General features: G+C 38.9%; 1 protein-coding gene across 1 annotated transcript in view; it reads left to right on the top strand.

Annotated features, from left to right (window-relative positions):
- Positions 1-8,013: 8,013 nt before the first annotated feature.
- The window catches only part of LOC116724477 (NACHT, LRR and PYD domains-containing protein 12-like), a 71,622-nt gene continuing 51,666 nt past the window's right edge, over positions 8,014-27,969 (top strand). The window contains exons 1-4 of the mRNA XM_032570197.1: positions 8,014-8,102; positions 8,256-8,375; positions 13,906-13,984; positions 14,143-14,371. Of these exons, the coding sequence (XP_032426088.1) occupies positions 8,014-8,102; positions 8,256-8,375; positions 13,906-13,984; positions 14,143-14,371 (517 nt within the window). The remainder of the gene's footprint in view (positions 8,103-8,255; positions 8,376-13,905; positions 13,985-14,142; positions 14,372-27,969) is intronic.

Below are 27,969 nucleotides of genomic sequence, written 5' to 3' on the forward strand. Positions count from 1 at the left end.
GAAAGAAGCTCACATTTGGGGAACTTGTGAATGATTACATTATTTATCATACTTGGTTCTGCTTAAAATTATTCAATTCAACTGAATTATTCTATTGTCATTATTGTACTTACATTTGGGAGATTGAACATTTCTGTTTTATTAAGTTTTTAAAATAAAACTTTAAAAAGTTCAGAAAATAAAATCAATCTACTGAACATTCTGATTTTATGAGGATCTGTTTGAAATGTTTGTTATAAAGTTGATTACTGCATTAATTTTTATGTGAATTAAATTGGTGTGTTTAATTTGTGTTTTTTGTAATGAACTGTTACTGGATGTAATACTATTTTTATTTTTTAAAGGATTTTGACCCGTTTACTGGCCGACATTTATTCTATAAATCATTTGGTGACCAATTAAAAAGTAAATTTATTGAACTAAAAATGGAATATCTAATTTCTGGAGCAGAAATATTAATCACTAATACAGTTTCCTCAAGTGACTGAAGTTTATTTATTTTTAACACAGTTTGATGAAATGGTGAAGAAAAATATAAGACAATTATAAATGGAACTGGTTCTTTTTTTTGGTAAAAACTGTCATAATCGTGAGAAAAATACAAAGAAAATTAAAACCTTTGTTTTTAATCACCTTAGTTAAAATGAAACATATAAAAAAATTAATAAATCATGGAAAATACTTTATTTTTATTCTTTATTCGCACCACATGACATTTTTTAAGACCACAGCCGAATCATATTGATAAAAAACCTCTGAAAACGTCTCATTTTAATTTTTAATTATAATTTCTGTGTGCACAACATTTCAAATGTTCTAATAATTGCAATGGATAAACATATTTTTAAATGTTTAATTTCCCCTGATGGAAATCCTGATACGTCAACGACCCTGAAACAGACGTTCCTCCAAAATCTCAGTGATTTCCTTTTCTTTCAGTCTTGCATCCACATCAGCAGAAAGAGGTTTTGAAAGCACTGAAATATCATCAGTTGCAATAATTTCAGCATTTAAAAGCTCAAATCTGACTTCATCTAGTTGAGTATCAAGTCCTTGAATGGGAGGTTTTAGACTCCTGGGTAGTTTGAGCAGTGAATGTAACAAACAGCCATTGATAGAAAAAGCTGCTGTTCCTGTAAATGAAGTCAACATGACAGTTTGATTTGATATGTCAGCCTCCTCTCCATCAGTAGAAGAGGCTACTGATGGATCTGATGATCCAGAGCAGTGCTTGCTTCAGAGTCAATACATTTAATCAGGTGGGATTTTCCACTTCCTGCTCCACCGTTGACATAGAAGTAAAATGGATGAGGGTTCAAAGCACAGAAACACTGAATACACCAGTCTCTTACTGCATAGAACACACAGGCCTGGTTCTGGTTCTGGTTCTGATCAATTGTGCGTAACACAGCTGGATCAATTGAAGGCTGTTCCCTGATGACTCTGACTTCTGTTCCAGCATCAGACTGATGACTGTAGTCGGGGACAATATCCTGTTCTTTGTCCTCATCAGAATATCTCTCAGATTCTCATCACACTGTAATCTTACAGCTTCAGATTCAGGAGCAAGAATCCACCATTCATCAATCACATTGTCTCTGTTTTGTTCTCCTTCTTCCACTGCACTCTGAATCTCCTCACAAAAGTTTCTCATATTTGTCTGTCTGTCTTAATGCTTTTCACAGACTCAATGTCCTCAGAACAAGGAAGTTGTATGCAGCCAGAATAGTAGAAGAACTGATAGGTTTGGGACCATCATAATGTTGAAATAATAATAGTGCTGACTGAATACCAAAATGAATTAGCGGCATTTTAATGCTGGCTGAAAAAAAGAGCCAAACAGGCAAGAAGGTGAAATCAGTGACAAACAGGTTCTCCACAGCAGAGAGATGGATTACGGCACTCTTCCTCTTCCTCCTCCTCCTCCTCTTCCTCCTCCTCCTCAACTGAGTTCTGATGGGTCGGTTCAGATGGTCTCTGAAGATCAGACACCAGAACAGAGGCGGATCAGAACCAAAGCCAGCAGCTCTGCTGAAGCTCAGGAGAACTCTGAGTCCAGATGTGGACCCTGGTCTCCTCCAGAACCTCCTCTGTTCTGCTGTGGAGGAACTGTGTGGCTTCAGTTCTGCAGCAGGACCTTCTCAGCTGCAGCAGAAGAAGAAAGGACTTCCTGTGTTCAGGTTGGATAGAAACCTGGATATTTTTCTAGCTTGTGGCTCTGCTTCCAGCGTAGATGTTCTCCAGGGTTCTGATCTGGATCTAGTGGACTGTAGAGCTCATCAGGTTTCCTCTCATCCACTTTGAGATCTTCAGCCTCCTTTAGATTCAACCTGAAGCTTCTTCTGACGGAGCTGCAGCTAATATTTAGCATGATGTTTATTATTCTAGCCTCAGTGTTCTGTTCTTCATGTGACTCCACTGAATCCAACTCTGATGACGTCCACTTCAGAAGTGATAAAGATCCATTTCTCTTTCTCTTCCTGCTCATTTCTTTCCAAAGCTCCATTTTTTCCAGGAGGATCTTCAATGTTCTCCAGCTCTCTTTAGATGATGAAGGAACTCAGACTGACTCCACCCGGCTGGTGCTCCAGGTGAGCAGAAACAAACAAACCCTAAAGTCGTCCCTGCAGACCAGCTTTAGATTTGGATCAACTGAACATCAAGCTTCAGTAACGTCTCAGTTAAAGTTTGTTTTCCAGATCTGAGGTCAGAAAGTTCTGGTTTCCATCATGTCCCAGTTCTTAGTTCTGCTTTTTTCTGCTTCTTTTTCTCCACTGTCCACCTAACAGAGACAAGAGGATTTAATACTAACGTAAACAACAACAAAGATTTCACATATTAAAACTTTTTCTATGTCCAAACATGAGAGATAATTTATGAATAAATAATAATCGATCTCATCTCCCTCCTCCTGTGTTCTGCATAATAACTCAGCTCAGTCAGAAACAATCAGAACCAGAATTAATCAACTAGCTGCTCTTAGGAAGTTTTGATTCAGTAACTTAGGATTGTTTATTTTCATGCAACCTGCATTTGACTATGAATGAATATTTCCCTCTTTTACTAGACATTATTTGTTATATTCAGTGTTGTGAGATTTATTTGACTCATGTATAATTTATGATCCAGAGAACTTTACTGTTAAATGTTGTTTAACTGGTTGCAGGTTTTTCTCTTGTTCTTCTGACTGAGTAGCTGCTGTATTGTTCCTGCAAGTATGTTGTATGTTTATGTTAATTAGGTGAATTTATAACCAGATCATTTTTTAATTTTCCACATCACATAGTATCATTTATAACTAATGCAAAAAATAAACAGTCAATCCAGGCGACCAGCAAAGATCGGCCTCATGGGTGATCGGTATCAGAATCGGCAGCAATAACCCTGATGGGAGCCTCCCTACCAAAGACCTTTCTAAAAAGTCCCTTATTGACTTTTGGCTGGTATCAAAGCAAGTCGATTCTGCTGCTGTTAATATTGATACGCACCCTGCTCCTTTCTCTGACCATAAAATAATCACGTTAAGCCTTTCACTCTCGACGCCCGGCATTCCTAGAGCTGTCTGTTGGAAGATGAACAACAGTCTCTCATATGAGGATGTTACTGAAACCATCAAATCCCTGATTAAATCCTGCTGGGAGGAAGCCTGGAGACAAAACTCCTTTAGTCCTTTTGGGAACTGTTAAAATATGAAATAGAAAAATTCATGAGATCCTTCAGTAGTAATCTTGCAAAAAAGAGAAGGCAAGAGGAAGAAAGTCTTTGCTCTCAGATAGCTTCTTTATCCAGGATTAGCCATGATAACCTTAATGATGATGACCTTTCTCTCTTTAGTGAATGTCAAACTAAACTTGATGAAATATATAAACAGAAGCTCGAGGCGCGTTTGTCAGGTCTAGAGCGAGATGGTTGGAGGAAGTGGAGCAGTGTTCTTCCTACTTTTCTGGTTTAGAAAAATCTAAACTTCATAATAGTTTAGACACATTTAAAGTTAATGACAAGATTGTATCAGATCATAAAACTCTTGGTTCATTTTGTTCCAATTTTTACAACAATCTCTATTCTTCTAAATACTCAGATGAAAAAGCTTCTTTACTGATTGACTCCATGAAACATTGTAAAGTTTTATCTGAGGCTGATAACAAAATGTGTGATGCTAACCTCACTGTACAGGAAGTGGAAGAGGCTATTTTAAGTCTTCAAAACAACAAATCACCAGGTAGTGATGGGCTGTCAATTGAGCTTCATAAGAAATGTGTCAAAGATCTTAGTCCCTTTATTCTCAGCTCTCTTTCAGAAAGTATTGGTTGTGGAGAATTGCCTCCTACTTTAACACAAGGCCTTATTACTCTGATCCCAACAGCTGGCAAAGACAAATTACTCATTGACAACTGGAGACCGATTTGCTTACTGAACAATGACTATAAAGTTTTTGCTGTTATTTTGGCCAGAAGAATTAAACAAACCTTCAGTTCTATTATTGATGAATCTCAATCAGGCTTCATGTCCCACAGACACAAACAACTTAAGGCTTGTGCTGGATCTACTAGACTATTCACAACTAATAAATGATAATGGCTTTAATTTGTTTTTAGGCTTTTATAAGGCTTTTGCCTCTCTAGAGCATGGCTTTATGTATCGGGCTTTAGAAATATTTGGTTTGGGGCAATATTTAATAAAATCTATTCAGACTCTTTACCAGAAAGGTAACTGCTGTATTAAACTGAAGCATGGCTCCTGTCCCAGATTTCCAGTATCCAGAGGAGTGAGACAGGTTTGTGCCATTTCCTCTTATTTATTCCTGATCGCAGCCCAACTTCTTGCAACATTTATTCTGGAAAACAATATCTGTGGTATCTCAGTTGCTTATAGAGAAATTTGTATTAGTCAATTTGCTGATGACACGACACTGTTTCTGAGAGATGCTGACCAGATTCCTGTTGTTATTAAGCTCATCCAAACTTTCTCTGATGCTTCAGGCCTCAAACTTCATTTAAACAAATGTGAATTTCTTCTCATATCATATTGTAGCGAATCCCATCTTTACAACATTCCTGTTAAAACACAAGTTTCATATCTTGGGTAATTATCACAAAAGATGCCAAAGAAAGATGCAAGCTTAACCTTGACCCTACAATTGATAAAACCAAAAAGAAATTAAACCACTGGCTTCAAAGAGATTTATCTTTAAGAGGAAGAATATTGTTATCTAAAGCTGAAGGAATATCCAGACTAACTTATGCTGCACTAGCATTACATGTTTATACTGCTACCTGTAAAACTATTGATAAAATGCTCTACAATTTTATCTGGAAAAATAAAACACATTACATCAAAGACTCTGTGTTCCTAAACCCTGTAAACTCAGGTGGTCTAAACTTTTAAGATTTCTCATATTTAAATCACATTTAAAATCAATTGGATCAGAATTTTTTTATTGAACTCTTTGTGGAATTTTATCCCTGATTATATTTTCTCTAAATTTGGTAGCCTTTCATTTTTACTTAAGTCTAACTATAATATACCATCAGTCCACTAGATGGAGACATGGAGCAACATTTACATTCACTGATTCAACCTGAACAGGAAGTATTTTAGTTAGTTAATTATTAATCTCTACAGGTGGATTATCTGCTCCATCAAATGTTAACTATTTAATAATCTGACTGAATCAAAGACATTTTAAGAAAAATATTTCATTTTGAAACGAAGCAGCAAGAAACTGTTGGGTTTGATGGAAAACAGATCAGGGAGGAACAGCCTTTTATCCAGGCTGCCTCCTCCTGACTCTAGCACCACCTACTGGCTGTTTACCAGACATGACAGCTGAGGAGAAAAGAAGAAACAAGGAAATAAATGCTAAAATACCAACCGGTTCATCCAGTCTGAATGGTTAAGTTATGACACAGGGACATTTTGTTCCAGTCAATGTTGGAATTTTTCAGCCATAATTTTCAGTTTGTCTTTCCTCTGAAAACTTGTAATGTTTGTACTCAAAACTTCTGCTCTCTTTCAAATATTCACTGTTTTTTCTCAAACCTTTTTTCTTATGCTCACAACTTTTCTCTCCTTGGATCAAATCTCCTCTAGCAAAACTCTCTTCCTGCTGGCGAATCATTTTCTGCTCGAGTTTGGAACAGAATATTTGCAATGGGTTTAGATTTCAGAGGTTAGTTAAACTTTAAAGAGTCACATTATTCTATCAAAAGAATGGATGTTGATTTTTATCAGCTTTATGGGTTTTCTAACATCTGTCTATCTAGACAGATACAGAACCACACAGACACACCCACTAGAAGGAAACAATGGGTTTCCTTCTAACCATCTATAACATTTCTATAATCCAAGTGTTATAGAATCCAATATAACACTTGGATTCTATTAGCTGAGAGGTTGCTAGGCAACAGTACTTTTCTGTGTGGTTTCAGCAGCAGTAGTGTGGTGATATTAAGGACTACAGTTGAGTTTGTTCCTTTGTTTCATTTTCCAGATTATTTTCTGTTGGCTTATACTGTATTTTTAATAAATTCTTGTTTTTTATTTTTGTTTTGATGTTTTATATGTCATATTCGCCTTAAACCATGAACTTTTTGTTATTTAGTGTCAAAGGGATAAAAATAGTTAAAGTAAAAATTTCCATCTGACCAGCAGCTCCTTGAAGCTGATGACCTTTGACCTGCTGTGGAAGCAGAAATGATGGACTTAGTTTTTCTCTCAATGCTTCAGCACTTTGGTTCTGATTCATTTCAATAAATTATGATTCAATGTAATGTTTACTGCTGTTGCATTGAGCTCATTTCAAGAGCTGCTGAGGAACAGATGATCTTTTATTCACATCCTGATGATTGAAACCTTAGAACTGGTTCTGGTTCTGATCTATTTTTACCATCACTGACATATTTGGATCATTTAAAAACAACTTAATATGGGTGTAATAATCAGACATCAGGCAGGTTGTAGTTTCACTATCAGAGGAAGATAAATTCCCCACCATTGAAGAATTTAGTTGGTAGCAAGCTAAAAAACAAGTTCTGGTTCCTTAGAGCTGAACAGAACCTGGATCTAGACAGATACAGCAGCAGAGTGTTTGTGTTCAAACTGGGAGTCATGAGAAGAATGTATGTCTTCAGATGTGAACAGATAAACTTTCTTCAGACTAACAGTCAGCCTGACCAGTTGAACCAGTTTGGCTTCATTTCTCCTCTTAAAACTTTCAGTTTAAACTCACCTGTTCAGTTCTGGCACAGTCTGGTCCTACTGCGGTTCTGTTGGGTCTCTGTTTGTTATTCAGATATTCTTCTTCAACTGTTTGGATCATTTGAACAAACTGTAAGTTTTCTTTGCTTCTACTTGAACTTTGTCTTCAGAAACTTTCCTGTTTGTTTCTTATTTTTCTCTCTGATGTTTAGAGAACAGAAATCTACTGACTTGAACTCAAAGTTTCATCTCTCTGCTGTTTGAAGGTTAATCTAAGGGATTATTAGATTACTGATAAACTGGAATCCAGCAGCTCTTGATGAAGAGCTGATGTTCTTTTCTGAACAAACTGCTTTATGTTTTTATTTCCTATAATCAAATTCTGGTTTTCACCATTAAAGTTAAACACAACAGTTTCAAAGTAAAATATTATTCTTAAAATGGGTTTAATTCAGTCAGATTATTAAATAGTTAATCTTTGATGGAGCTGGTAGTTCAATAAATGTGAACTAAAATACTTCCTGTTGTTCAGGTTGAATCAGTGAATGTAAATGTTGCTCCATGTCTCCATCTAGTGGACTGATAGTAGAAGTGCAGCAGCTGATGGCAGCTTCCTCTGCCTCTCTGCTGTCTGACTGCATTCACCTGACACTGATATGAAGCAGAGAAGAAGAGCCAATCAGAGGAGGAGCAGCTGATCTTTTTCCAGCTCTAATGATGTAAAGGATGATCAGAGTTGATGTGCAGATGAATGATGTGTGTTTCCTCTGCAGGTGAAGGTAGAAAGTGTGTGTGAGCTGATGTGAATTCAGCAGCATGGATCAGTGTGAGGACAGAGAGGAGGGAGTCCCTCCCTCTAAAACCACTCTGTGTGGGGAAGATGAGAGCCAGAGCAAAGGTCAGAGGTGAGGTCACCATCTCTAACTGTCCACAGCCCTTTTCACACAGCGTTCACTATATCAGGCCAGAACAGACGTGGTGATGAAGCTGCTGCTGCTCCTCTTTGCTGCTTCATCCAGACTGAACAGATTAAGTTTTAATCATCATGTTTCTGTCAGGATCCATCAGAGACTCAAACCAGAACCAGAACCAGAACCCAGCTGTGTGTCCTTTAAGAGTGACATGTCAATGGATGTGATCATTACCTTTAAATCTCCTGGATCTCCACCATCAGAGAGGTGAGCTGTTTCTAACTGCTGTAACTGTTCAGTTTATATCTATTATTATTATGACCATCCAATATTAATTTAACACACAAACACAAAAGGCAGAAGTGAGTTTAATTTCTAGATTGATATTTGGATTGTTCTCTAAATCTAAATGTAATTTATTTTCCAGACAGAGTAATACTGAAAGAAAAAGGCTTTTATGAATTAAATTTATGATTACAGTTTCATCTCTGTGGTTCAAACATCATCCAACATAGTGAATTATTAACCATTCCCACAGTTAAGCTAAAAAAATATCTCATGTGGATATCTTTTCACATGACCAGACGGTCTCTAGCGGACCATCTGGTTCTGATCAGATCCTCCTTGGATGGTCAGAGTGTAAATGATTCCTGGTTCTTCTCCATGTCAGAGTTCAACACTAACATCTCCAAACTTCTCTCAGTCATTTCAAACCACCATGTTTGTCTCAGAAACAGATTTTACTGATCTTTAAACAAGGCTGGACATTATTCAGGAGGATCAATGAACAGAAACATGCCATGTATTATTTTTACCTGTCAAATTATAATCATGTTAACTTGAGCTATTCAGCCGCATGATTTAGTTAATATTCACCTAGTTGAACCGTGAATCCAGATCCCATCACATATAAAGCAGATGAACTTCTAACTTTTTCTCTGCAGTGAGAAAACCACAGACTGTGGCCTCAATAACTTATAATAAATTAAATCAAACGACTCCATTAAAATACCAGAACTTCAGCTGCTGGGATCTGAACATACAGCCTCAGAAATTCCTCCTCGTCGCATCTGCAGAGAAATCTACACAAGTTCATCAGTCATTTGGATCTGTCTGCAGGGGCGCCACCAGGAATCTTGGGCCCCATGACAAAAAATTAAATTGGGCCCCCCATGCAGCTGCTGTTACAATTTCTTGAGTCTATTTGACTCATAAAAGCGTCACAATATTAGAGGATTGCAACTGCCTTGCTTTCTTTGGTTCAAAACTGATATTAGCACAATATTAACTGCTCATAAATTTTACATGCAACAATCTGCATACAGTATGCAACTAGGTTGCTTAAATTTTTCTCTTAATTTTAGATTACTGAAATGTCTCTCCCCATGAGCAACAGTCACAGACAACATGCAATATATGCATAAAACATTCTAGACTTCTCAAAAAATGCTGTGTAGTTGCATTTTATTCAAGCTGCAGTATATGACTTTAATAAAAAATATGTTTTCTGAATATTTGTTAAATCTGTCACCATGTAGTGACAGATTTAAAAAGCGCAGGCCTGACATTCAAACTGCGTAAAAGAGGTGACGAAACACCCCATGACCCCCCCCCCCCCCCCCCCCCCCCCCCACCTCAAAAATGAATCAGGCGCCGGATAATAAAAGTACATACTGTATATGTGAATAAATTGCACATATGTGCAATTTATATAAAAGAATGAAACAAAAAACAGGGCAATATTTCATCATTTAATATATAAGTAAGCTAAAGAGCCACTTCTGTTAGCCTGTGTCCAGAACCACCTATGGGCTGCAGGTCTGAGGCATTTTGTTAGCATGTTTTCTATTCTTATAGCTTTATAGGAACCCTTATCCAAACTGGCCACCCACATTAATAAAATGGTGAAATAATATTGACCACAATACACTGTATTTATAAAAGATATCAACATTCTTCCTACACAATCCTAACTAACGTTTTTAATGTTGAAAAAATAAACTGTTTCTCTTCACAATATTTATTAATTTATTTATTAATCTATTTGTATGATTTGTTCTTTAAATTGCCATTTAGATTATTTTTCAGTCTCAGGAAATGATTGAGGGATGAAGAGACTGATGTCTGGTTCTTTAGGTTCTGACAGGTCTGTGGTTTTCCTCTCCCGACCCATTCTGTCTGATATCAAACATCCCACTGTGCACACTTAATATCGCCGACACATTTTTTTAATGCCCCTATTAAACTTCACTGTCATTGTTTTGCCTGGAATGTGTATCTTCCCATTCACGTCTGTATTTTTGCAAGAGGTTTTACTTCTAAGGATGGTGTAGTATTGGGTGGACATTTTAAAAAGACATGGGTTGATAGGAGCTCAATTCCAGTACCAAAGCCCCCCTGCCTTGTATGTTTTGGGCATTTTCCCTTCTGAGACACACCTGGATTGAATCTGTGGGTGATTAACAGCCTTCTGTGGTATTTGATGGCTGCAGAAGAGGCCATGCAATCACCTAAATCAGCTGTTCCAGAATAGAACAGCTAATTCAGATTATACTAAAACATGCAGAGCAGGGGGATTGAGAAGCACTGCCCTATATCAAGGTGTGCATAATTGTTCAAAAACTTATTTTCCTCAAACAAAATGGGCCTAAAAATAGATTTAAGTTACTCTGAAAAGTCCAAAATGTTAAAAAAGTCTTTCAAAAGGACGTAGCACTCTTGAAATTGCTAAAATATTGGGGCATTATCACAGGACCATCAAATGTTTTGCTACAAACAGTAAACAGTAGTGATGGGTAGATGAGGCGTCATGTGTCATGTCGACCCATAGCAGCACTGTATTGATACTGTGTTGATACTGCGTCACTGAATACTGACACCTGCTGGACATTAAAAATCCCTGCAGGCAATGTAGTTGTCAGACTGATTTGACGACCTAGTCCATACAATAACATTTAAGTCATTGCATTTTATTGTATATTATATATTGTATTATTTAATATAAGTAAAATGTTAAATATTGGATATTCTAAGATACAGTCAATAAATAATGTGAACATGTACCAAAAAGAAAAAATTTAAGTGAATGTGTTTGGAATGAGGATGCTTGTGGACTGGGGTTTTTCTTCACAAATTTTTATTCAAAAAAATAAGTTTTTCCAATGTTTTGAAATTTAGCCTGCTGCGCTTTTTTGAGACAACTTCTCCTGCTGTAGAAAACACCCTCTCACATGGCACAGATGAGGCTGGAGTGCAAAGGTATTGCAATGACAACCGGAAGAGGTTATGATAAATTGTCTTTTGGTTCTGCCAGTATGTCATTGGATCCTGACATCTGGTAATATTGCCCTCTGCAAGGTATCTCTGCACCTCCTGAATGGCATCAGCTGTGATACTTTTGGTCTGCCTGGCCACTTCAATATCAAGATGGTGCCAAAGGTTATCTAAAAACAACAAATTACCATTTTAGTACATCATGTCCAAACAAACAAATAACACTGAATAACATGTCTGAGTTGGGAGCAGACTGCTGTTGTGAAGACGATCCTGGCTGAGGCTCATTTGTGCATCCAATCATAGACGCACATTCTGACCGCAGTCTACTGATGGCATCATTGCCTTTGGAGGAACTGCAGAACCCAAGTGATTTAAATCTGGGGGTCTAGAAGTGTTGCTAGAGTTAACACACTTATTGACTCCAGGTTGGAAGCAGTGTCTGTGACTCGACACTTCAGGTGTTCATGTAGGTGCATGGCTGCCTGTGTGTGCAAAGCTGCTCCATTAAGCTCTAGTGCAAGATAGAGCATTTTCATCATTGGGGTGACCTTGGACCCTGACACTCACCTCTCTTCAGACAACTCCACAGTAGCTTGATGGAAAGGAGCAAGCACCAGAAGTGTTTCTCCTATGATGGTGTGCTCATCAGCTGTAAGTGGAGTCAAATCTGTTTTTAGAGAGGCCAGAGATACCCACACTGATTCCCTCTCATCATGTAGCCTTGACAGCATTTCATATGTGCTGTTCCAGAGTGTTGGCACCTCATTTATAAGTTTCAGGATTGGACATCCTATCTGTTGCTGCACTTGAGCAAGCTTCTCCTTGGCTGTAGTGGTTGATCTGAAGTATGTGACAATGTGCCTAGACTTCTGTCTGATGGATGTAAGTGTGGGGATCTGATCACATGATTTTCTAACTAATAAATTGAGAGTATGTGCAATGAAAATGGAGTGCCGAATTAGGAGCTGTCTAGTGGATGCGATCATGTTTGGTGCTGCATCAGCCACAAGACACTTTACTTTATTGGTTATGGCCCAGTCCTCCATTATGTCTCTTTTGACTTGGGCCAAATTGTCAGCAGTGTGACTTTGTGGAAAGTATTGTACTCCCAACACAGATGCACACAACTGCAAATTTTCATTAATGTAGTGACAGGTAAGAGCCAAATAAGCCTCCATGTTCACAGATGTCCACATGTCAGCCGTTATACTCACTGCCACAGCTTGCTGTACTTCCATTTTCACTCATTCCCGTTCCTCCTCATAATTTTTGGTCACCATTTGTTTGATGGTCTGAAAATTATAACAGTGAAACCAAAACCAAGTCAATATATTTAAATTAAAGATTAAATAAATTGTATATATAAAATACTACTTCAGATCATTTCCACACAAACCTTTCTGGTTGGCAAAACATATGAAGGTTCAAGGACTTGAACCAGTTCCTTGAACCCTTCACTCTCCACAATGCTGAGAGGCTGGCAATCCTTCACAATGAAATTTAGTAGAGCCTCATCCAGCATCTGCTTCCTAGAAGCTTGATAGTTAAAATGAAGTAAGCAATAAATTTATATGAAATCATTTATAAAGTAAAAGAAAACAACTGAGTAGTTTGTAGAGTGGCTGTATACCTGAATTTATCCTAGTTATATCTGGGACTTCATTCTCATGCTTGGCCCTATAATGCCTCAGCATTGAGGAGGTGGATTTATTTAAATAAGACAGTTCTGTCAAACATATGCGACACTTAACCTGCAGAACATAATATGAAAGTAAACTAAGAGTCAATTTCAGCTGAATTTGGATTCAGATAGATCAAGTAGAAACTGAAAAAAACTGGATGAAACAATGAAATGAAAACAAATACCTTTCTGTACAGTTCCTGTATCGGTCATGTGACTTGCTGAAACCAACACGCGCACCGACACGGTTTTTGGTCTATGGGCTTGATGCATGCGCTGACGCATTGGTGTTGCCGGCTTGATGCATGCGCTGACGCATTGGTGTTGCCAGACCCATCACTAGTAAACAGGGTTGTAAGAAAGATGTTGAAAAAAGATGTAAATTAACTGCCAAAGATTTGAGAAGAATCAAACATGAAGCTACCAGGAAGCCATCATCTTCCAGTTCTGTCATATTCCAGAACTCCAACCTATAGCACACAGAAGGACAAGATGTTCAGAACTCAGAGACATAGCCAAGGCAAGGAGGGCTGAAACTCGACCACTACTGAGCAAGACATATAAGTTGAAACATCAAGAGGGGGCCACAACTTATCTGAAAGCAGATTTTTCAAAGATTTTATGAACTGATGAGATGAGAATGACTACTGGGTGATTTTGGTGTTACTGGTCTTCATCGTTGTAGTTCATCTTCTTATTTCTAACTTCTTTGTATTTTGTTCATGTGATGCTCTGTTCTTCTGCTTTAAGTACTCTTATTGTGATACTGTGTTATTTCCTCTGTGAATACTGCTGGATGAATATTTCCTGACTTTCTTATTGTTCCCGGTTCCTCCACAGAGTGGACCAACAGAGCTCAGAGGTTCCCAGTGATCTGTCTGTCCAGCAGAATCAAACACAGCTGGACTCCATATTTATGGTCTGTATATGAACAACAACAACTTTTCCATGGGTTCTGTTCACATTCATCTCCATGGTGCACTTTGTAGACCAGAGGACTGTCAGTCTGTCCAACATCCATCTGGTGTTTGGCTCCATGATTTCAGTCTGTTTCCTTCATCTATTATTCTGTTCCAGCTACTAGAGAACAACATTGTCACTTTTGTGAAGAAAGAGCTAAAGAAGATCCAGAAGGTTCTGAATCCAGATTACCCAGAATGCTCAGAGAGCCATAGAGAAGATGATGAAGTATTGGAAGGTGATGATGAAGAGCAGACGAGGATCAGCAGAGAGGCAGTGATGAAGATCACACTGAACTTCCTGAGGAGGATGAAGCAGGAAGAGCTGGCTGACCATCTGCAGAGCAGTAAGAGGATTTCTACAAAGATTTAATCTGATGGATAAATCACATATGTACTGATGTTCGAAGAGATGAAATCACATTTATTAAAATCATCTTCAGAATATGACTTTAATTTGTTCCTGATGTTTTTTTTTATGTAGAACATCTTGCTGCAGTTTTTCAACATCAACTTAAGTCTGGTCTGAAAAAGAAGTTCCAGTCTGTGTTTGAGGGGATTGCTAAAGCAGGAAGTCCAACCCTTCTGAACCAGATGTACACAGAGCTCTACATCACAGAGGGAGGGACTGGAGAGGTCAATGATGAACATGAGGTCAGACAGATTGAAACAGCATCCAGGAAACTACACAGACCAGAAACAACAATCAGACAAGAAGACATCTTTAAAGTCCCACCTGGAAGAGATCAACCAATCAGAACAGTGATGACAAAGGGAGTGGCTGGTATTGGGAAAACAGTCTTAACACAGAAGTTCACTCTGGACTGGGCTGAAGACAAAGCCCACCAGAACATCCAGTTCATATTTCCATTCACCTTCAGAGAGCTGAATGTGCTGAAAGAGAAAAAGTTCAGCTTGGTGGAACTTGTTCATCACTTCTTTACTGAAACCAAAGAAATCTGCAGCTTTGAACAGTTTCAGGTTCTGTTCATCTTTGATGGCCTGGATGAGAGTCGACTTCCACTGGACTTCCACAACAAGGAGATCCTGACTGATGCTACAGAGTTCACCTCATTGGATGTTCTGCTGACAAACCTTATCAGGGGGAAACTGCTTCCCTCTGCTCGCCTCTGGATAACCACACGACCTTCATCAGCCAGTCAGATCCCTCCTCAGTGTGTTGGCATGGTAACAGAGGTCAGAGGGTTCAATGACCCACAGAAGGAGGAGTACTTCAGGAAGAGATTCAGAGATAAGGAGCAGGCCAGCAGGATCATCTCCCACATGAAGACATCACGAAGCCTCCACATCATGTGCCACATCCCAGTCTTCTGCTGGATCACTGCTACAGTTCTGGAGGATGTGTTGGAGACCAGAGAGGTAGGAAAGCTGCCCAGAACCCTGACTGAGATGTACATCCACTTCCTGGTGGTTCAGACCAAAGTGATGAAGGTCAAGTATGATGGAGGAGCTGAAACAGATCCACACTGGAGTCCAGAGAGCAGGAAGATGATTGAGTCTCTGGGAAAACTGGCTTTTGATCAGCTGCAAAAAGGAAACCTGATCTTCTATGAATCAGACCTGACAGAGTGTGGCATAAATATCAGAGCAGCGTCAGTGTACTCAGGAGTGTTCACACAGATCTTTAAAGAGGAGAGAGGGCTGTACCAGGACAAGGTGTTCTGCTTCATCCATCTGAGTGTTCAGGAGTTTCTGGCTGCTCTTCATGTTCATCTGACCTTCATCAACTCTGGTTTTGACGTGAGGAAAGAAAAGCAAAGATCAAAGAAGTCTTCATTACTTAATAAATCTGACCTAAAATCTTTCCATCAGAGAGCTGTTGACCAGGCCTTACAGAGTCCAAATGGACACCTGGACTTGTTCCTTCGCTTCCTCCTGGGACTTTCACTGCAGACCAATCAGAGACTCCTACAAGGTCTGCTGACACAGACAGGAATTAGCTCACAGATCAATCAGGAAACAGTACAGTACATCAAGAAAAAAATCAGTGAAAATGTGTCTGCAGAGAAAAGCATCAATCTGTTCCACTGTCTGAATGAACTGAATGATCGTTCTCTAGTGGAGGAGATCCAACAGTCTCTGAGTTCAGGAAGTCTCTCCACAGATAAACTGTCTCCAGCTCAGTGGTCAGCTCTGGTTTTCATCTTAGTGTCATCAGGAAAAGATCTGGATGTGTTTGACCTGAAGAAATACTCTGCTTCAGAGGATGTTCTTCTGAGGCTGCTGCCAGTGGTTAAAGCCTCCAATAAATCTCTGTAAGGACACAGATTGTTATTGTATTTATTGTTGATAGATAGAAATCAGCTAATTATGAGGTATATATTCTTGTTTCAGTTGATATATTGGTGCATTGTCTCTTCAATATGTCCCATTGGGGGATGCACAAAAATGAAACAGACTTCCTTCAGCAGCTGAACACAGTGTTACATTTTCAAGCAGGAAAACCCCTTCATTTTATGTTAAAATTGTAATTGGATTAATATAGTTAATTGTGGAATTTTACAATTATCTTTCCAACCTCATTTGTACTTGTAGATCTGTCCTTTAATCCTGGAGGCCCAATTGTAGAATGAACCAGTTCACAACATAAACAAATGTTGTGTAAAATAAGATAGTTAGTTCTCTGTCCAATAAAAACATTGTTAATGTGAAAGAACATAAATTTTAAGGAATTGTTTAATAATATATTTTTCTCTCTGTCTCCTCAGACTGAGTGACTGTAACCTCTCAGAGAGAAGCTGTGAAGCTCTGTCCTCAGTTCTCAGCTCCCAGTCCTCCAGTCTCAGAGAACTGGACCTGAGTAACAACAACCTGCAGGATTCAGGAGTGAAGCTTCTCTCTGCTGGACTGAAGAGTCCAAACTGCAACCTGGAAACTCTCAGGTAACTCTGGACACTTGACAAATTGCTGCATCTTAGGTACAAAAAGAAGCATAATTACAGATCCCAGCAGGTGCTTGGCTTTCTTATTTATTCCACATGTTACAAAGCCAGCCAGTCAGTCAGTCAGTCACCAGTTCAGACCTTGGGTTCTACCTCAATGTTCTCATGTTCTCATCATGTGATGAATTGTGTGTCTGCAGCTTATCAGGCTGTTTGGTCTCAGAGGAAGGCTGTGCTTCTCTGGCCTCAGCTCTGACCTCCAACCCCTCCCATCTGAAAGAGTTGGACCTGAGCTACAATCATCCAGGAGACTCAGGAGTGAAGCTGCTGTCGACTGGACTGAAGGATCCACACTGGAGACTGGAAGCTCTCAGGTATGGAGGAACCTGCTGCAGGAGCAGAGAAGGTCTGATAGAGGAGGAAGAGGGAGAAATGTCTTTAGTCAGTCTGCTGGGAAACATTTACTATGAAGCTAAATAGTTAGCTTGTTGCTCAAAGGAACAGCTTTTGTCTGTTGCTGCTCAGTTTTCCATCTCTGTATCCAAGCAGTTAAAAAGGGAAAGATGAAATCTGAGATTCTCTCTGCTTTGCTTAAAGCTGGTGTTTTCCCTCAAACCAGCTCTGACCAACCCCGATGCTTTTCTTCAGCCTAGATTTATACGGGACTCTTTCTGTTAAAACTGACACTGGATTAATTTAGTTCATGGTGGATTGTAATAGTTCTCTTGCCAGCCTCCTTGTTGTCTGTTGTTCAATCCTTCAAGACAGGATGACCATCTACAAAATGGGCCATTTCACAATAAAAGTCAACATAAAAATATGTGAAGTAAAAAGTCCTTTAAATCTTTCCAAGAAGGACATTCTTGACTGGAAATACAAAAATAAATATGTGTGATTTGCTGAATAACAGATTTTTCTCCCTTGTTGCCTTAAGTTCAGTCCTTCATGGCAGGAGGCCCATCTATAAACTGAACCTGTTCAGGCAACATAATTATTTATTAAACAGTCCCTTAAATCAGTAAAGAGGAACATTGTTGACTGGAAAAATAGACAAACATTTTGAAGAATTGTTTAATAACAAATTTTTCTCCCTGTCTCCTCAGACTGAGTGACTGTAACCTCTCAGAGAGAAGCTGTGAAGCTCTGTCCTCAGTTCTCAGCTCCCAGTCCTCCAGTCTCAGAGAACTGGACCTGAGTAACAACAACCTGCAGGATTCAGGAGTGAAGCTTCTCTCTGCTGGACTGAAGCGTCTACACTGCAACCTGGAAACTCTCAGGTAACTCTGGACACTTGACAAATTGCTGCATCTTAGGTACAAAAAGAAGCATAATTACAGATCCCAGCAGGTGCTTGGCTTTCTTATTTATTCCACTTGTTACAGATCCATCCAGCCAGTTAGTTAGTTAGTTCAGACCTTGGGTTCTACCTCAATGTTCTCATATTCTCAACATGTGATGAATTGTGTGTCTGCAGCTTATCAGGCTGTTTGGTCTCAGAGGAAGGCTGTGCTTCTCTGGCCTCAGCTCTGACCTCCAACCCCTCCCATCTGAAAGAGTTGGACCTGAGCTACAATCATCCAGGAGACTCAGGAGTGAAGCTGCTGTCGGCTGGACTGAAGGATCCACACTGGAGACTGGAAGCTCTCAGGTATGGAGGAACCTGCTGCAGGAGCAGAGAAGGTCTGATAGAGGAGGAAGAGGGAGAAATGTCTTTAGTCAGTCTGCTGGGAAACATTTAGTTTGAAGCTGAATATTTTGTTTATAACCATGGCATTTCTAAATTAATGGATAAAATTTTAACCTCATTTAGTCTCTTATGACAAACTAAATAACTCAAGTTATTTCTGTTAATTTTGACAGTAACTTTGCAACCAGCAGCCCATTTAAACTGTAGGAATCTTTCACATGGTGCTGAATGAACCTGGGAAACCGACCCATCTACTGGGACCACAATAACATGGTAGTCAGAGCAGCAGGGGGCCAAATATAGCTCCATGTGGAACCAAGAGGTTGGAGAGAGAAAATCAGTTTGAAACTGTTTCCTATCAGAGTTCAGTTTGTCTCTCTGTCTTCACAAACCAGGAGCATCATGGGCTGGGCGGGGCTTCCACTGATGGACCTACTGAGAAAATACAAGAAGCTGATTGGCTGATGGACAGGAAGTTAAAAATATACAGATAAATGACATCATAAAGCAGATATTATTGGTATTGAAGAGACATGACAAAATGTTTCAGTGACAGGAAGAAAGGAACAGAAAGATGAGGAACATCTAGAAAAGATTATCTATGTTCAGAGAAACAAGTAGAGGAACTGATCTAGAATATGTAGCAATAGAGACAATAATAAATGAGATGAAATTAACTAGAGATAACACTTATTAAAGTTAGATTAGAATCAGTTAATCCAGATTAAAGGTGTAGATAATCAGTAATATGTGGTAACTATAATGCACATGGAATATTATGGTATGGAAACAAAACAATAAATGGAGAAACAGCAGAAGAATATTTAGAGGGTAAGAACTGATGATGTTTGGATGGTTTAAGAAACAAGAACAGATGTTGATCATTGTTCATTAAATGGCTCATTACTGATGTATTACAATAAAATATGATCGGTACACTTAATGATATTGTATTAGCCATTAGGTAACATTCAGCAAGTATTTTACTTTTAATAATTTAAGTATTTTTAAATACTTATTCATGTAAAAATGTTAATGTGGTTCTTTTACTAGAGAACATTTTCGTCTGTTTATTTGTACTTTTACTTCAGTACATTGTTTGAGTTCTTTCTCCACCTCTGGTGAACAGCCAGTAGGTGGCGCTAGAGTCAGGAGGAGGCAGCCTGGAGAAAAGGCTGTTCCTCCCTGATCTGTTTCCAAGCAGTCAGAGTGTAGAAGTTGAGAGCTGGAGAAGTTTCCTCCTGTTGCTGCAGCAGCAGAGATGTTCTGCTTCATGGACTAAATCAGGTTGGAAAGAGGAGAGATCTTTACTGAGCTGCTGGATAAAAGCTTCTGAAACATTTCAACTCTTTCTGGAAACTAATGAGACATAAAAACAATGGATGTTTTTACCATCCAGACCTTTAGAACCAGTTCAGGTCAATAATTCAGTTGTTTCTGTGGAAGATTAACAGATTTGATGTGAAATGATGAAATTCTTCATTTCTATCTGATGTTCCAGCAGATCTGTAGAAAATGGAGCTGCAGCTCTCAGATATTTCAGTCGTCATGTTTTCTATCAATGAATCCACTGATTAAAGCAGGAATCTCATCTCCATGTTCTCCTCCAGAGGTTCCCAAAATTTGTTCGTGGAAGCTGCTGCTGGTTCCTCCAATCCAGGCTCCGCCCCCTTTAGAGGAAATCTGTCCATATATGGCGCTAAGTCACCTTGATGCTGCAAAGCTTTGTTCAGGGATGAGATGTCAGGATGTTAGTGTCAGTCTGTTCCAGGCTTTAGTTGTTCTCCTCATGAGGAGCTGAAGTCTCTGACAGGAACGTAGAGCTGAACAGGAGAAGAACTTGAAGCTTCTTCTTGGCCTCTGATTGCAACAGCAGGACAATCCAACATTTCTGGATATTACAGTGAGGCCACAGCAGGTTTTCATTAGCAGGGCTGTTTAGTGTTTCATTCCTTCATCTGTGTGTGGGAGTGTGGATGGAACAGGTATCCAGGTGTTGTGTCAGAGTTTAGATTGATTGTATTTTAATGCTGATTATTAAATCAGGTTGAGCTTCCAGAAATGTTTCCTTAGTTTCCTGATGTCCTTTTAGGCTTCAGTGAGTTTCTTCAGGTTGTTACTGAGGGATTTCCTTTCTCCTCTCTGTTGGAGCTTTTCCTGTGTTTGGAGAAATGAGTTGTGCTGCAGCAGCACCAACTGTCCTTCCTACATCCACTGCAGTTTGCAATCCAAATGTTGGACTGTTCCTGTCTCAGTGGAGGACAATGTGTGTCTGAGAGACATGTAATGTCCATGTTTGCTGCTGAAAGAGACTGATGGTCTGACCCCCCTCCTCCTTTCAGGGTGGAGCCTGCTGGAGTCCGATTCTTGACACCAGGTCTATGGAGATGTAAGTGTGTTTTTCATCTGATTCATGACAACAAAGCAGCTCACATTCAACCATCTCCAAACTGTCACATCACTCATTCAGGAGTCATCATCAAAGTGTCAATAAATGATCAATAACTGCAGCTGGATTGTGTTTGTTCTCTCCATCAGATTCCTGTCAACTCACCATCGACACAAACACAGTGAGCAGAAAACTCAAACTGTCTGAAGACAACAGGAAGGTGACATGTATGGAGGAGGAGCTTCAGTCATATCCTGATCATCCAGACAGATTTGATGACTGGAATCAGCTGCTGTGTAGAACTGGTCTGACTGGTCGTTGTTACTGGGAGGTCGACTGGAGAGGAATAGTTTATATATCAGTGAGTTACAGAAGAATCAGGAGGAAAGGAGACAATACAGACTGTGTGTTTGGTTGGAATGATCATTCCTGGAGTCTGAGCTGCTCTGATGTTAATGGTTACTCTGTCTGGCACAATAACAGAGAAACTCGTCTCTCCTCCTCCTCTGTCTCTAACAGAGTAGCAGTGTATGTGGACTGTCCTGCTGGCATTCTGTCCTTCTACAGAGTTTCCTCTGACTCACTGATCCTCCTCCACACCTTCAACACCACATTCACTGAACCTCTGATTCCTGGATTTACAGTCTGGTCCAGTCCTGGGGCCTCTTCAGTGTTTCTGTGCTAAATTGAGTCTAAAGATTTTCCTCCTGTCAGAGAAACTCTCTCACTGTTGAACAGATAGTTCAGTCTCTACAATCTAGTTCTTGGTGAAATAATTCTGATTGAGTCCTTGGAAACTTTTTCTTCTTCCCATCTTTTAAAGATGGAAGCTGGAATTATTCCAGGATTATTCCAGGATCCTCATGTTTTTCTGTTTGTTTCCAGTCAAAGCTTCACACTGAATATCAAGATGTTGTTTTTCTTATTTTTTCATTTCATTTATCAGATTTCATTGAAATGTTGATCAGTTTTTCTCAATCACTGATCATTTTCTGTTTCTATCGGCTCCTATTTTTCTCAACATGTCAGATTTAAATATTAAATCTTCCTTTTGTAAATTTGCTGCAGTTTTTCTTCATGTGTTTTAAATAAAAACATTTTTCTTCTGCATTTGGTTCATTTGCTGCTCATTCTGTTCTTTTCCTGTTCAAATTTAAATATTTGCATTAAAAAGATTTTTTTCATCAACTCTGCCTTTCAGAAAGTCCTGATTTAAAGTGAAACATTCCCATCCCATGAAGGTCAGAGGTCAATGCTTTGAAGCATAAAGTGAGAAAATCTTCATATTTTCTGTTTCATTCAGAACTTCTACCTGAAACTCAGAACCTGCAGAACATTTTTCTCTTTGGAGGAAAAATCCCAGGAACTGGAAGATCAGAGCAGAATGAAAACTGGAGATCAGTGTTGGACAGAAAAGGTCTGATCGCTGCATCTCTGCTATATTTTACATTTAAATCTGATAACAAAAAGTAAACCTGTTTTGAGTGAATAAACCAACATGGATATGACCCGCCACAGCGCCAACGTGGGCCACACCTGATTCAACCCAAACCGGAAAATAAAGGATTTAACTGGAAAAAGCAAAACCCAGTAAAATCAGCAGCTGGTTGTGATTAAAATGCAGTTTGTTGCAGAGGTTCAAACTTCCTGATGGTGACCTCTCCTCCGTCCCTCACCTTGTCTGGCCGGTTTTAATCCTCACTGCAGTGTTAGACTGGAGCTCATCTCTCAGATTAACCAGATTAACACTGAGCTGCAACAGGAACCAAACGTCTCTCCTCCAACTTATTTCACTGATTAATAACAAGGTTGGATAAAAACATTGAGCTGAGCTTCTCATTCCTTAAAGAGTCATGAAGAAAGACTCACCCTGGAACTGCAGAAAAGAAGTTAGAAAGTTTAAAAATAGATGGAAAAACTTTGTAAATATATTCTAACAAGTGATTTAATTATCTGTTTTTGTATCTTTTAATGTATAAAACTGTATAAAAAAGGTGTAAATGGTTAAAAATCTTCATAATGAGCCAATTTTTAACCTGATTAATCATCACAATAATTCTTTGTTGGACCATCGCTACGCGGTACTGAGGAGGAAACTTTAAAAAAGTTTTAATGTAACTTTCTCTATGTCCTAACATGAGATAATCTGAGAGAACAAATGGAGTTCCTCTGCCTCCTCCCTGTGTTCTGCTGAATTACTCTACTGGGTCAGAAACAAGCCATCAGAACCAGAACAATTAGCCATGAGCCTGCAAGTATTGGACATGTTTTTGTCTAAATGAGGTGATTTTATGGCTCCATTTTGCCAGATCACATAGTAGCATTTCTACCTAAAGCCAAACATTAACAGCCAATCCATGTGATCGGTATCTGTGATCGGCAGTGATCGGACCTCATGGTGATCAGAACCGGCAGGAAAAACCCTGATGGGAGCGTCTCTACCCAGGAGTAATATGATGGTTTAGAAGTTCATTGAAATCTTTTCCGTTTTGAAAGAAGCTCACATTTGGGGAACTTGTGAATGATTACATTATTTATCATACTTGGTTCTGCTTAAAATAATTCAATTCAACTGAATTATTCTATTGTCATTATTGTTCTTACATTTGGGAGATTGAACATTTCTGTTTTTAAGTTTTTAAAATAAAACTTTAAAAAGTTCAGAAAATAAAATCAATCTACTGAACTTTCTGATTTTATGAGGATCTGTTTGAAATGTTTGTTACAAAGTTTATTACTGCATTAATTTTTATGTGAATTAAATTGGTGTTTAATTTGTGTTTTTATTAATGAACTGTTACTGGATGTAATACTATTTTTATTTTTTAAAGGATTTTGACCCGTTTACTGGCCGACATTTATTCTATAAATCATTTGGTGATCAATTAAAAAGTAAATGTATTGAACTAAAAATGGAATATCTAATTACTGGAGCAGAAATATTAATCACTAATACAGTTTCCTCAAGTGACTGGAGTTTATTTATTTTTAACACAGTTTGATGAAATGGTGAAGAAAAATATAAGACAATTATAAATGGAACTGGTTCATTTTTGGGGAAAAACTGTCATAATTGTCAGAAAAATACAAAGAAATTTAAAACTTTGTTTTTAAACACCTTAAATAATATTACACTTATAAAAAATGTTTAATAAATCATGGAAAATACTTTATTTTAAGATAAATCACGGTCGCACCACATGACATTTTTTAAGACCACAGCCGAATCATATTGATAAAAAACCTCTGAAAACGTCTCATTTTAATTTTTAATTATAATTTCTGTGTGCACAACTTTTCAAATGTTCTAATAATTGCAATGGATAAACATATTTTTAAATGTTTAATTTCCCCTGATGGAAATCCTGATACGTCAACGACCCTGAAACAGACGTTCCTCCAAAATCTCAGTGATTTCCTTTTCTTTCAGTCTTGCATCCACATCAGCAGAAAGAGGTTTTGAAAGCACTGAAATATCATCAGTAGCAATAATTTCAGCATTTAAAAGCTCAAATCTGACTTCATCTAGTTGAGTATCAAGTCCTTGAATGGGAGGTTTTAGACTCCTGGGTAGTTTGAGCAGTGAATGTAACAAACAGCCATTGATAGAAAAAGCTGCTGTTCCTGTAAATGAAGTCAACATGACAGTTTGATTTGATATGTCAGCCTCCTCTCCATCAGTAGAAGAGGCTACTGATGGATCTGATGATCCAGAGCAGTGCTTGCTTCAGAGTCAATACATTTAATCAGGTGGGATTTTCCACTTCCTGCTCCACCGTTGACATAGAAGTAAAATGGATGAGGGTTCAAAGCACAGAAACACTGAATACACCAGTCTCTTACTGCATAGAACACACAGGCCTGGTTCTGGTTCTGGTTCTGATCAATTGTGCGTAACACAGCTGGATCAATTGAAGGCTGTTCCCTGATGACTCTGACTTCTGTTCCAGCATCAGACTGATGACTGTAGTCGGGGGCAATATCCTGTTCTTTGTCCTCATCAGAATATCTCTCAGATTCTCATCACACTGTAATCTTACAGCTTCAGATTCAGGAGCAAGAATCCACCATTCATCAATCACATTGTCTCTGTTTTGTTCTCCTTCTTCCACTGCACTCTGAATCTCCTCACAAAAGTTTCTCATATTTGTCTGTCTGTCTTAATGCTTTTCACAGACTCAATGTCCTCAGAACAAGGAAGTTGTATGCAGCCAGAATAGTAGAAGAACTGATAGGTTTGGGACCATCATAATGTTGAAATAATAATAGTGCTGACTGAATACCAAAATGAATTAGCGGCATTTTAATGCTGGCTGAAAAAAAGAGCCAAACAGGCAGACAAGAAGGTGAAATCAGTGACAAACAGGTTCTCCACAGCAGAGAGATGGATTACGGCACTCTTCCTCCTCCTCCTCCTCTTCCTCCTCACCGCGCCCCATCCTCATCCTCCACCACCTCAACTGAGTTCTGATGGGTCGGTTCAGATGGTCTCTGAAGATCAGACACCAGAACAGAGGCGGATCAGAACCAAAGCCAGCAGCTCTGCTGAAGCTCAGGAGAACTCTGAGTCCAGATGTGGACCCTGGTCTCCTCCAGAACCTCCTCTGTTCTGCTGTGGAGGAACTGTGTGGCTTCAGTTCTGCAGCAGGACCTTCTCAGCTGCAGCAGAAGAAGAAAGGACTTCCTGTGTTCAGGTTGGATAGAAACCTGGATATTTTTCTAGCTTGTGGCTCTGCTTCCAGCGTAGATGTTCTCCAGGGTTCTGATCTGGATCTAGTGGACTGTAGAGCTCATCAGGTTTCCTCTCATCCACTTTGAGATCTTCAGCCTCCTTTAGATTCAACCTGAAGCTTCTTCTGACGGAGCTGCAGCTAATATTTAGCATGATGTTTATTATTCTAGCCTCAGTGTTCTGTTCTTCATGTGACTCCACTGAATCCAACTCTGATGTCGTCCACTTCAGAAGTGATGAAGATCCATTTTTCTTTCTCTTCCTGCTCATTTCTTTCCAAAGCTCCCATTTTTTCCAGTAGGATCTTCAATGTTCTCCAGCTCTCTTTAGATGATGAAGGAACTCAGACTGACTCCACCCGGCTGGTGCTCCAGGTGAGCAGAAGCAAACAAACCCTAAAGTCGTCCCTGCAGACCAGCTTTAGATTTGGATCAACTGAACATCAAGCTTCAGTAACGTCTCAGTTAAAGTTTGTTTTCCAGATCTGAGGTCAGAAAGTTCTGGTTTCCATCATGTCCCAGTTCTTAGTTCTGCTTTTTTCTGCTTCTTTTTCTCCACTGTCCACCTAACAGAGACAAGAGGATTAAAATGCTTCATAGAAACGTTCTCAGATCTCAGATCCTCATTGAACCTGATGTCTGTAGTTTTAGTCAGAAGCTCTCCCAGATGTTCCAGATGAGAAGATCTGAGCATCTGGTTTGGTTGATCCAGAAGGTTCTGGACTCATCCAGAAACCCAGAACAACTGGACACCAGTCACACCTTAAACAGAACATTCTGCTTCTAAATCCAGACTGGACCGATTGATTTCTCTGGACCTGAAACATAAAGTGCTGTGAAAAGTATTTGCTCCTTTACAGATTTCTTCTGTTTTGTCTTTTTGTCCACCTGAAATGTTTCAGATCATCAAACTGATTTGAATATTTGATGAAGAAAAACACATTAAATTCAATAAACAGTTTTCAAATGATGATTTTATTCGTTAAAGGAAAAGAGCTGAAAATGTCAGGGTTCCTGTGTGCGTGTGTGCGAGTGCGAGTAACGCATCTCTTCCAGCGAGGATCTTGGTGGAGAGCCTGGGCAGCCTTCACAGGTGGAGCTCATCAGCTTCATCAGAGTGCTGGGGATAAAGGAGCAGCAGAGCCTTCACTCAGCGCTGGATGATTAACGTCTACTGGTAGTCTCTCTGGCCACCTCTTGTTGTCGGCTATTTTTAGCTTTTGATCAGTCTCTTGAGAACCAACCTGACGTTCATAGTTCTTGTTTTTGCTTCCTTTAGGTTTTTGTCACTGGATCTCTCTAGAAGAATCAGTTCAACCGTTTTCCCTCCTGTGAAACTCCCCAGCAAGTACCAACCTACCTGCCTGCTCCTCCATTCCCCCTCATCTCCACGCAGGACCCCTGGGCACCTTTCTTCCACGCTTCACCAAGTCCATTCAAATGTAAGCTTTTTACATTGCATCTGATCAACTCATTACAGGCCACCAGTAACCCAACTCTCATTCCAGATCCACGGATCGCATGACACTGCCACTCCCTGATACATCGAGGAAACCTGTAAATTGTTGCTAGTTGTTTGAAGGAAATAAAACCTATACCTAATTGAACTTGTTGATTTCTGCATGTGGGTCAGAAGATTAAATCCGAACATGTCAGAAAACCAACAAACACAAAACCAAGAAAAAACACAAAGCTGGAAAAACAAGATGAGATTAGAAATAAAGTTTAAATTACTGTCAATGGCAAGAATACAAAGTTTAAACTGAAAGAAGTTTTGTTGAAAAACAAACATATAAAACTTTCACTCTGTTCTACATAAATCATCATCAAAATCAAAGTAGCAAAATATTTCCTGTATATTTTTCTAAAACATCTTCAATGATTTCCAGCTAAGTTTATAACAAACTCACAAAAAACAAAATAAACTTTATTTTATTTGTTTAGCAAATATTTTAAAGAGAGAAAAACACTTTTATCTCCTCACTAAATTATTGCAAACTAGAAATCCTTCTAAATTACCTACAATTGTTTTTAATATTCATCCTAAATAAATCATTTTCTATTAGTTTATAGTTTGTTTCTTTCATTTCTAACAATGTTTCTTTACACCATGAAAGGAGTTTATTATAGACTTTGTAAATAATCAATGTTGTTCTGATCTCTACTAAATCATAACATTTTAAAGTATGCACTTTCAGTTTTTTATTTTCTTGTTACTAAATATTACAAATTTTC

This window comes from Xiphophorus hellerii, chromosome 8 (genome assembly GCF_003331165.1).
Source record: "Xiphophorus hellerii strain 12219 chromosome 8, Xiphophorus_hellerii-4.1, whole genome shotgun sequence".
Classification (NCBI taxonomy): Eukaryota; Metazoa; Chordata; class Actinopteri; order Cyprinodontiformes; family Poeciliidae; genus Xiphophorus; species Xiphophorus hellerii.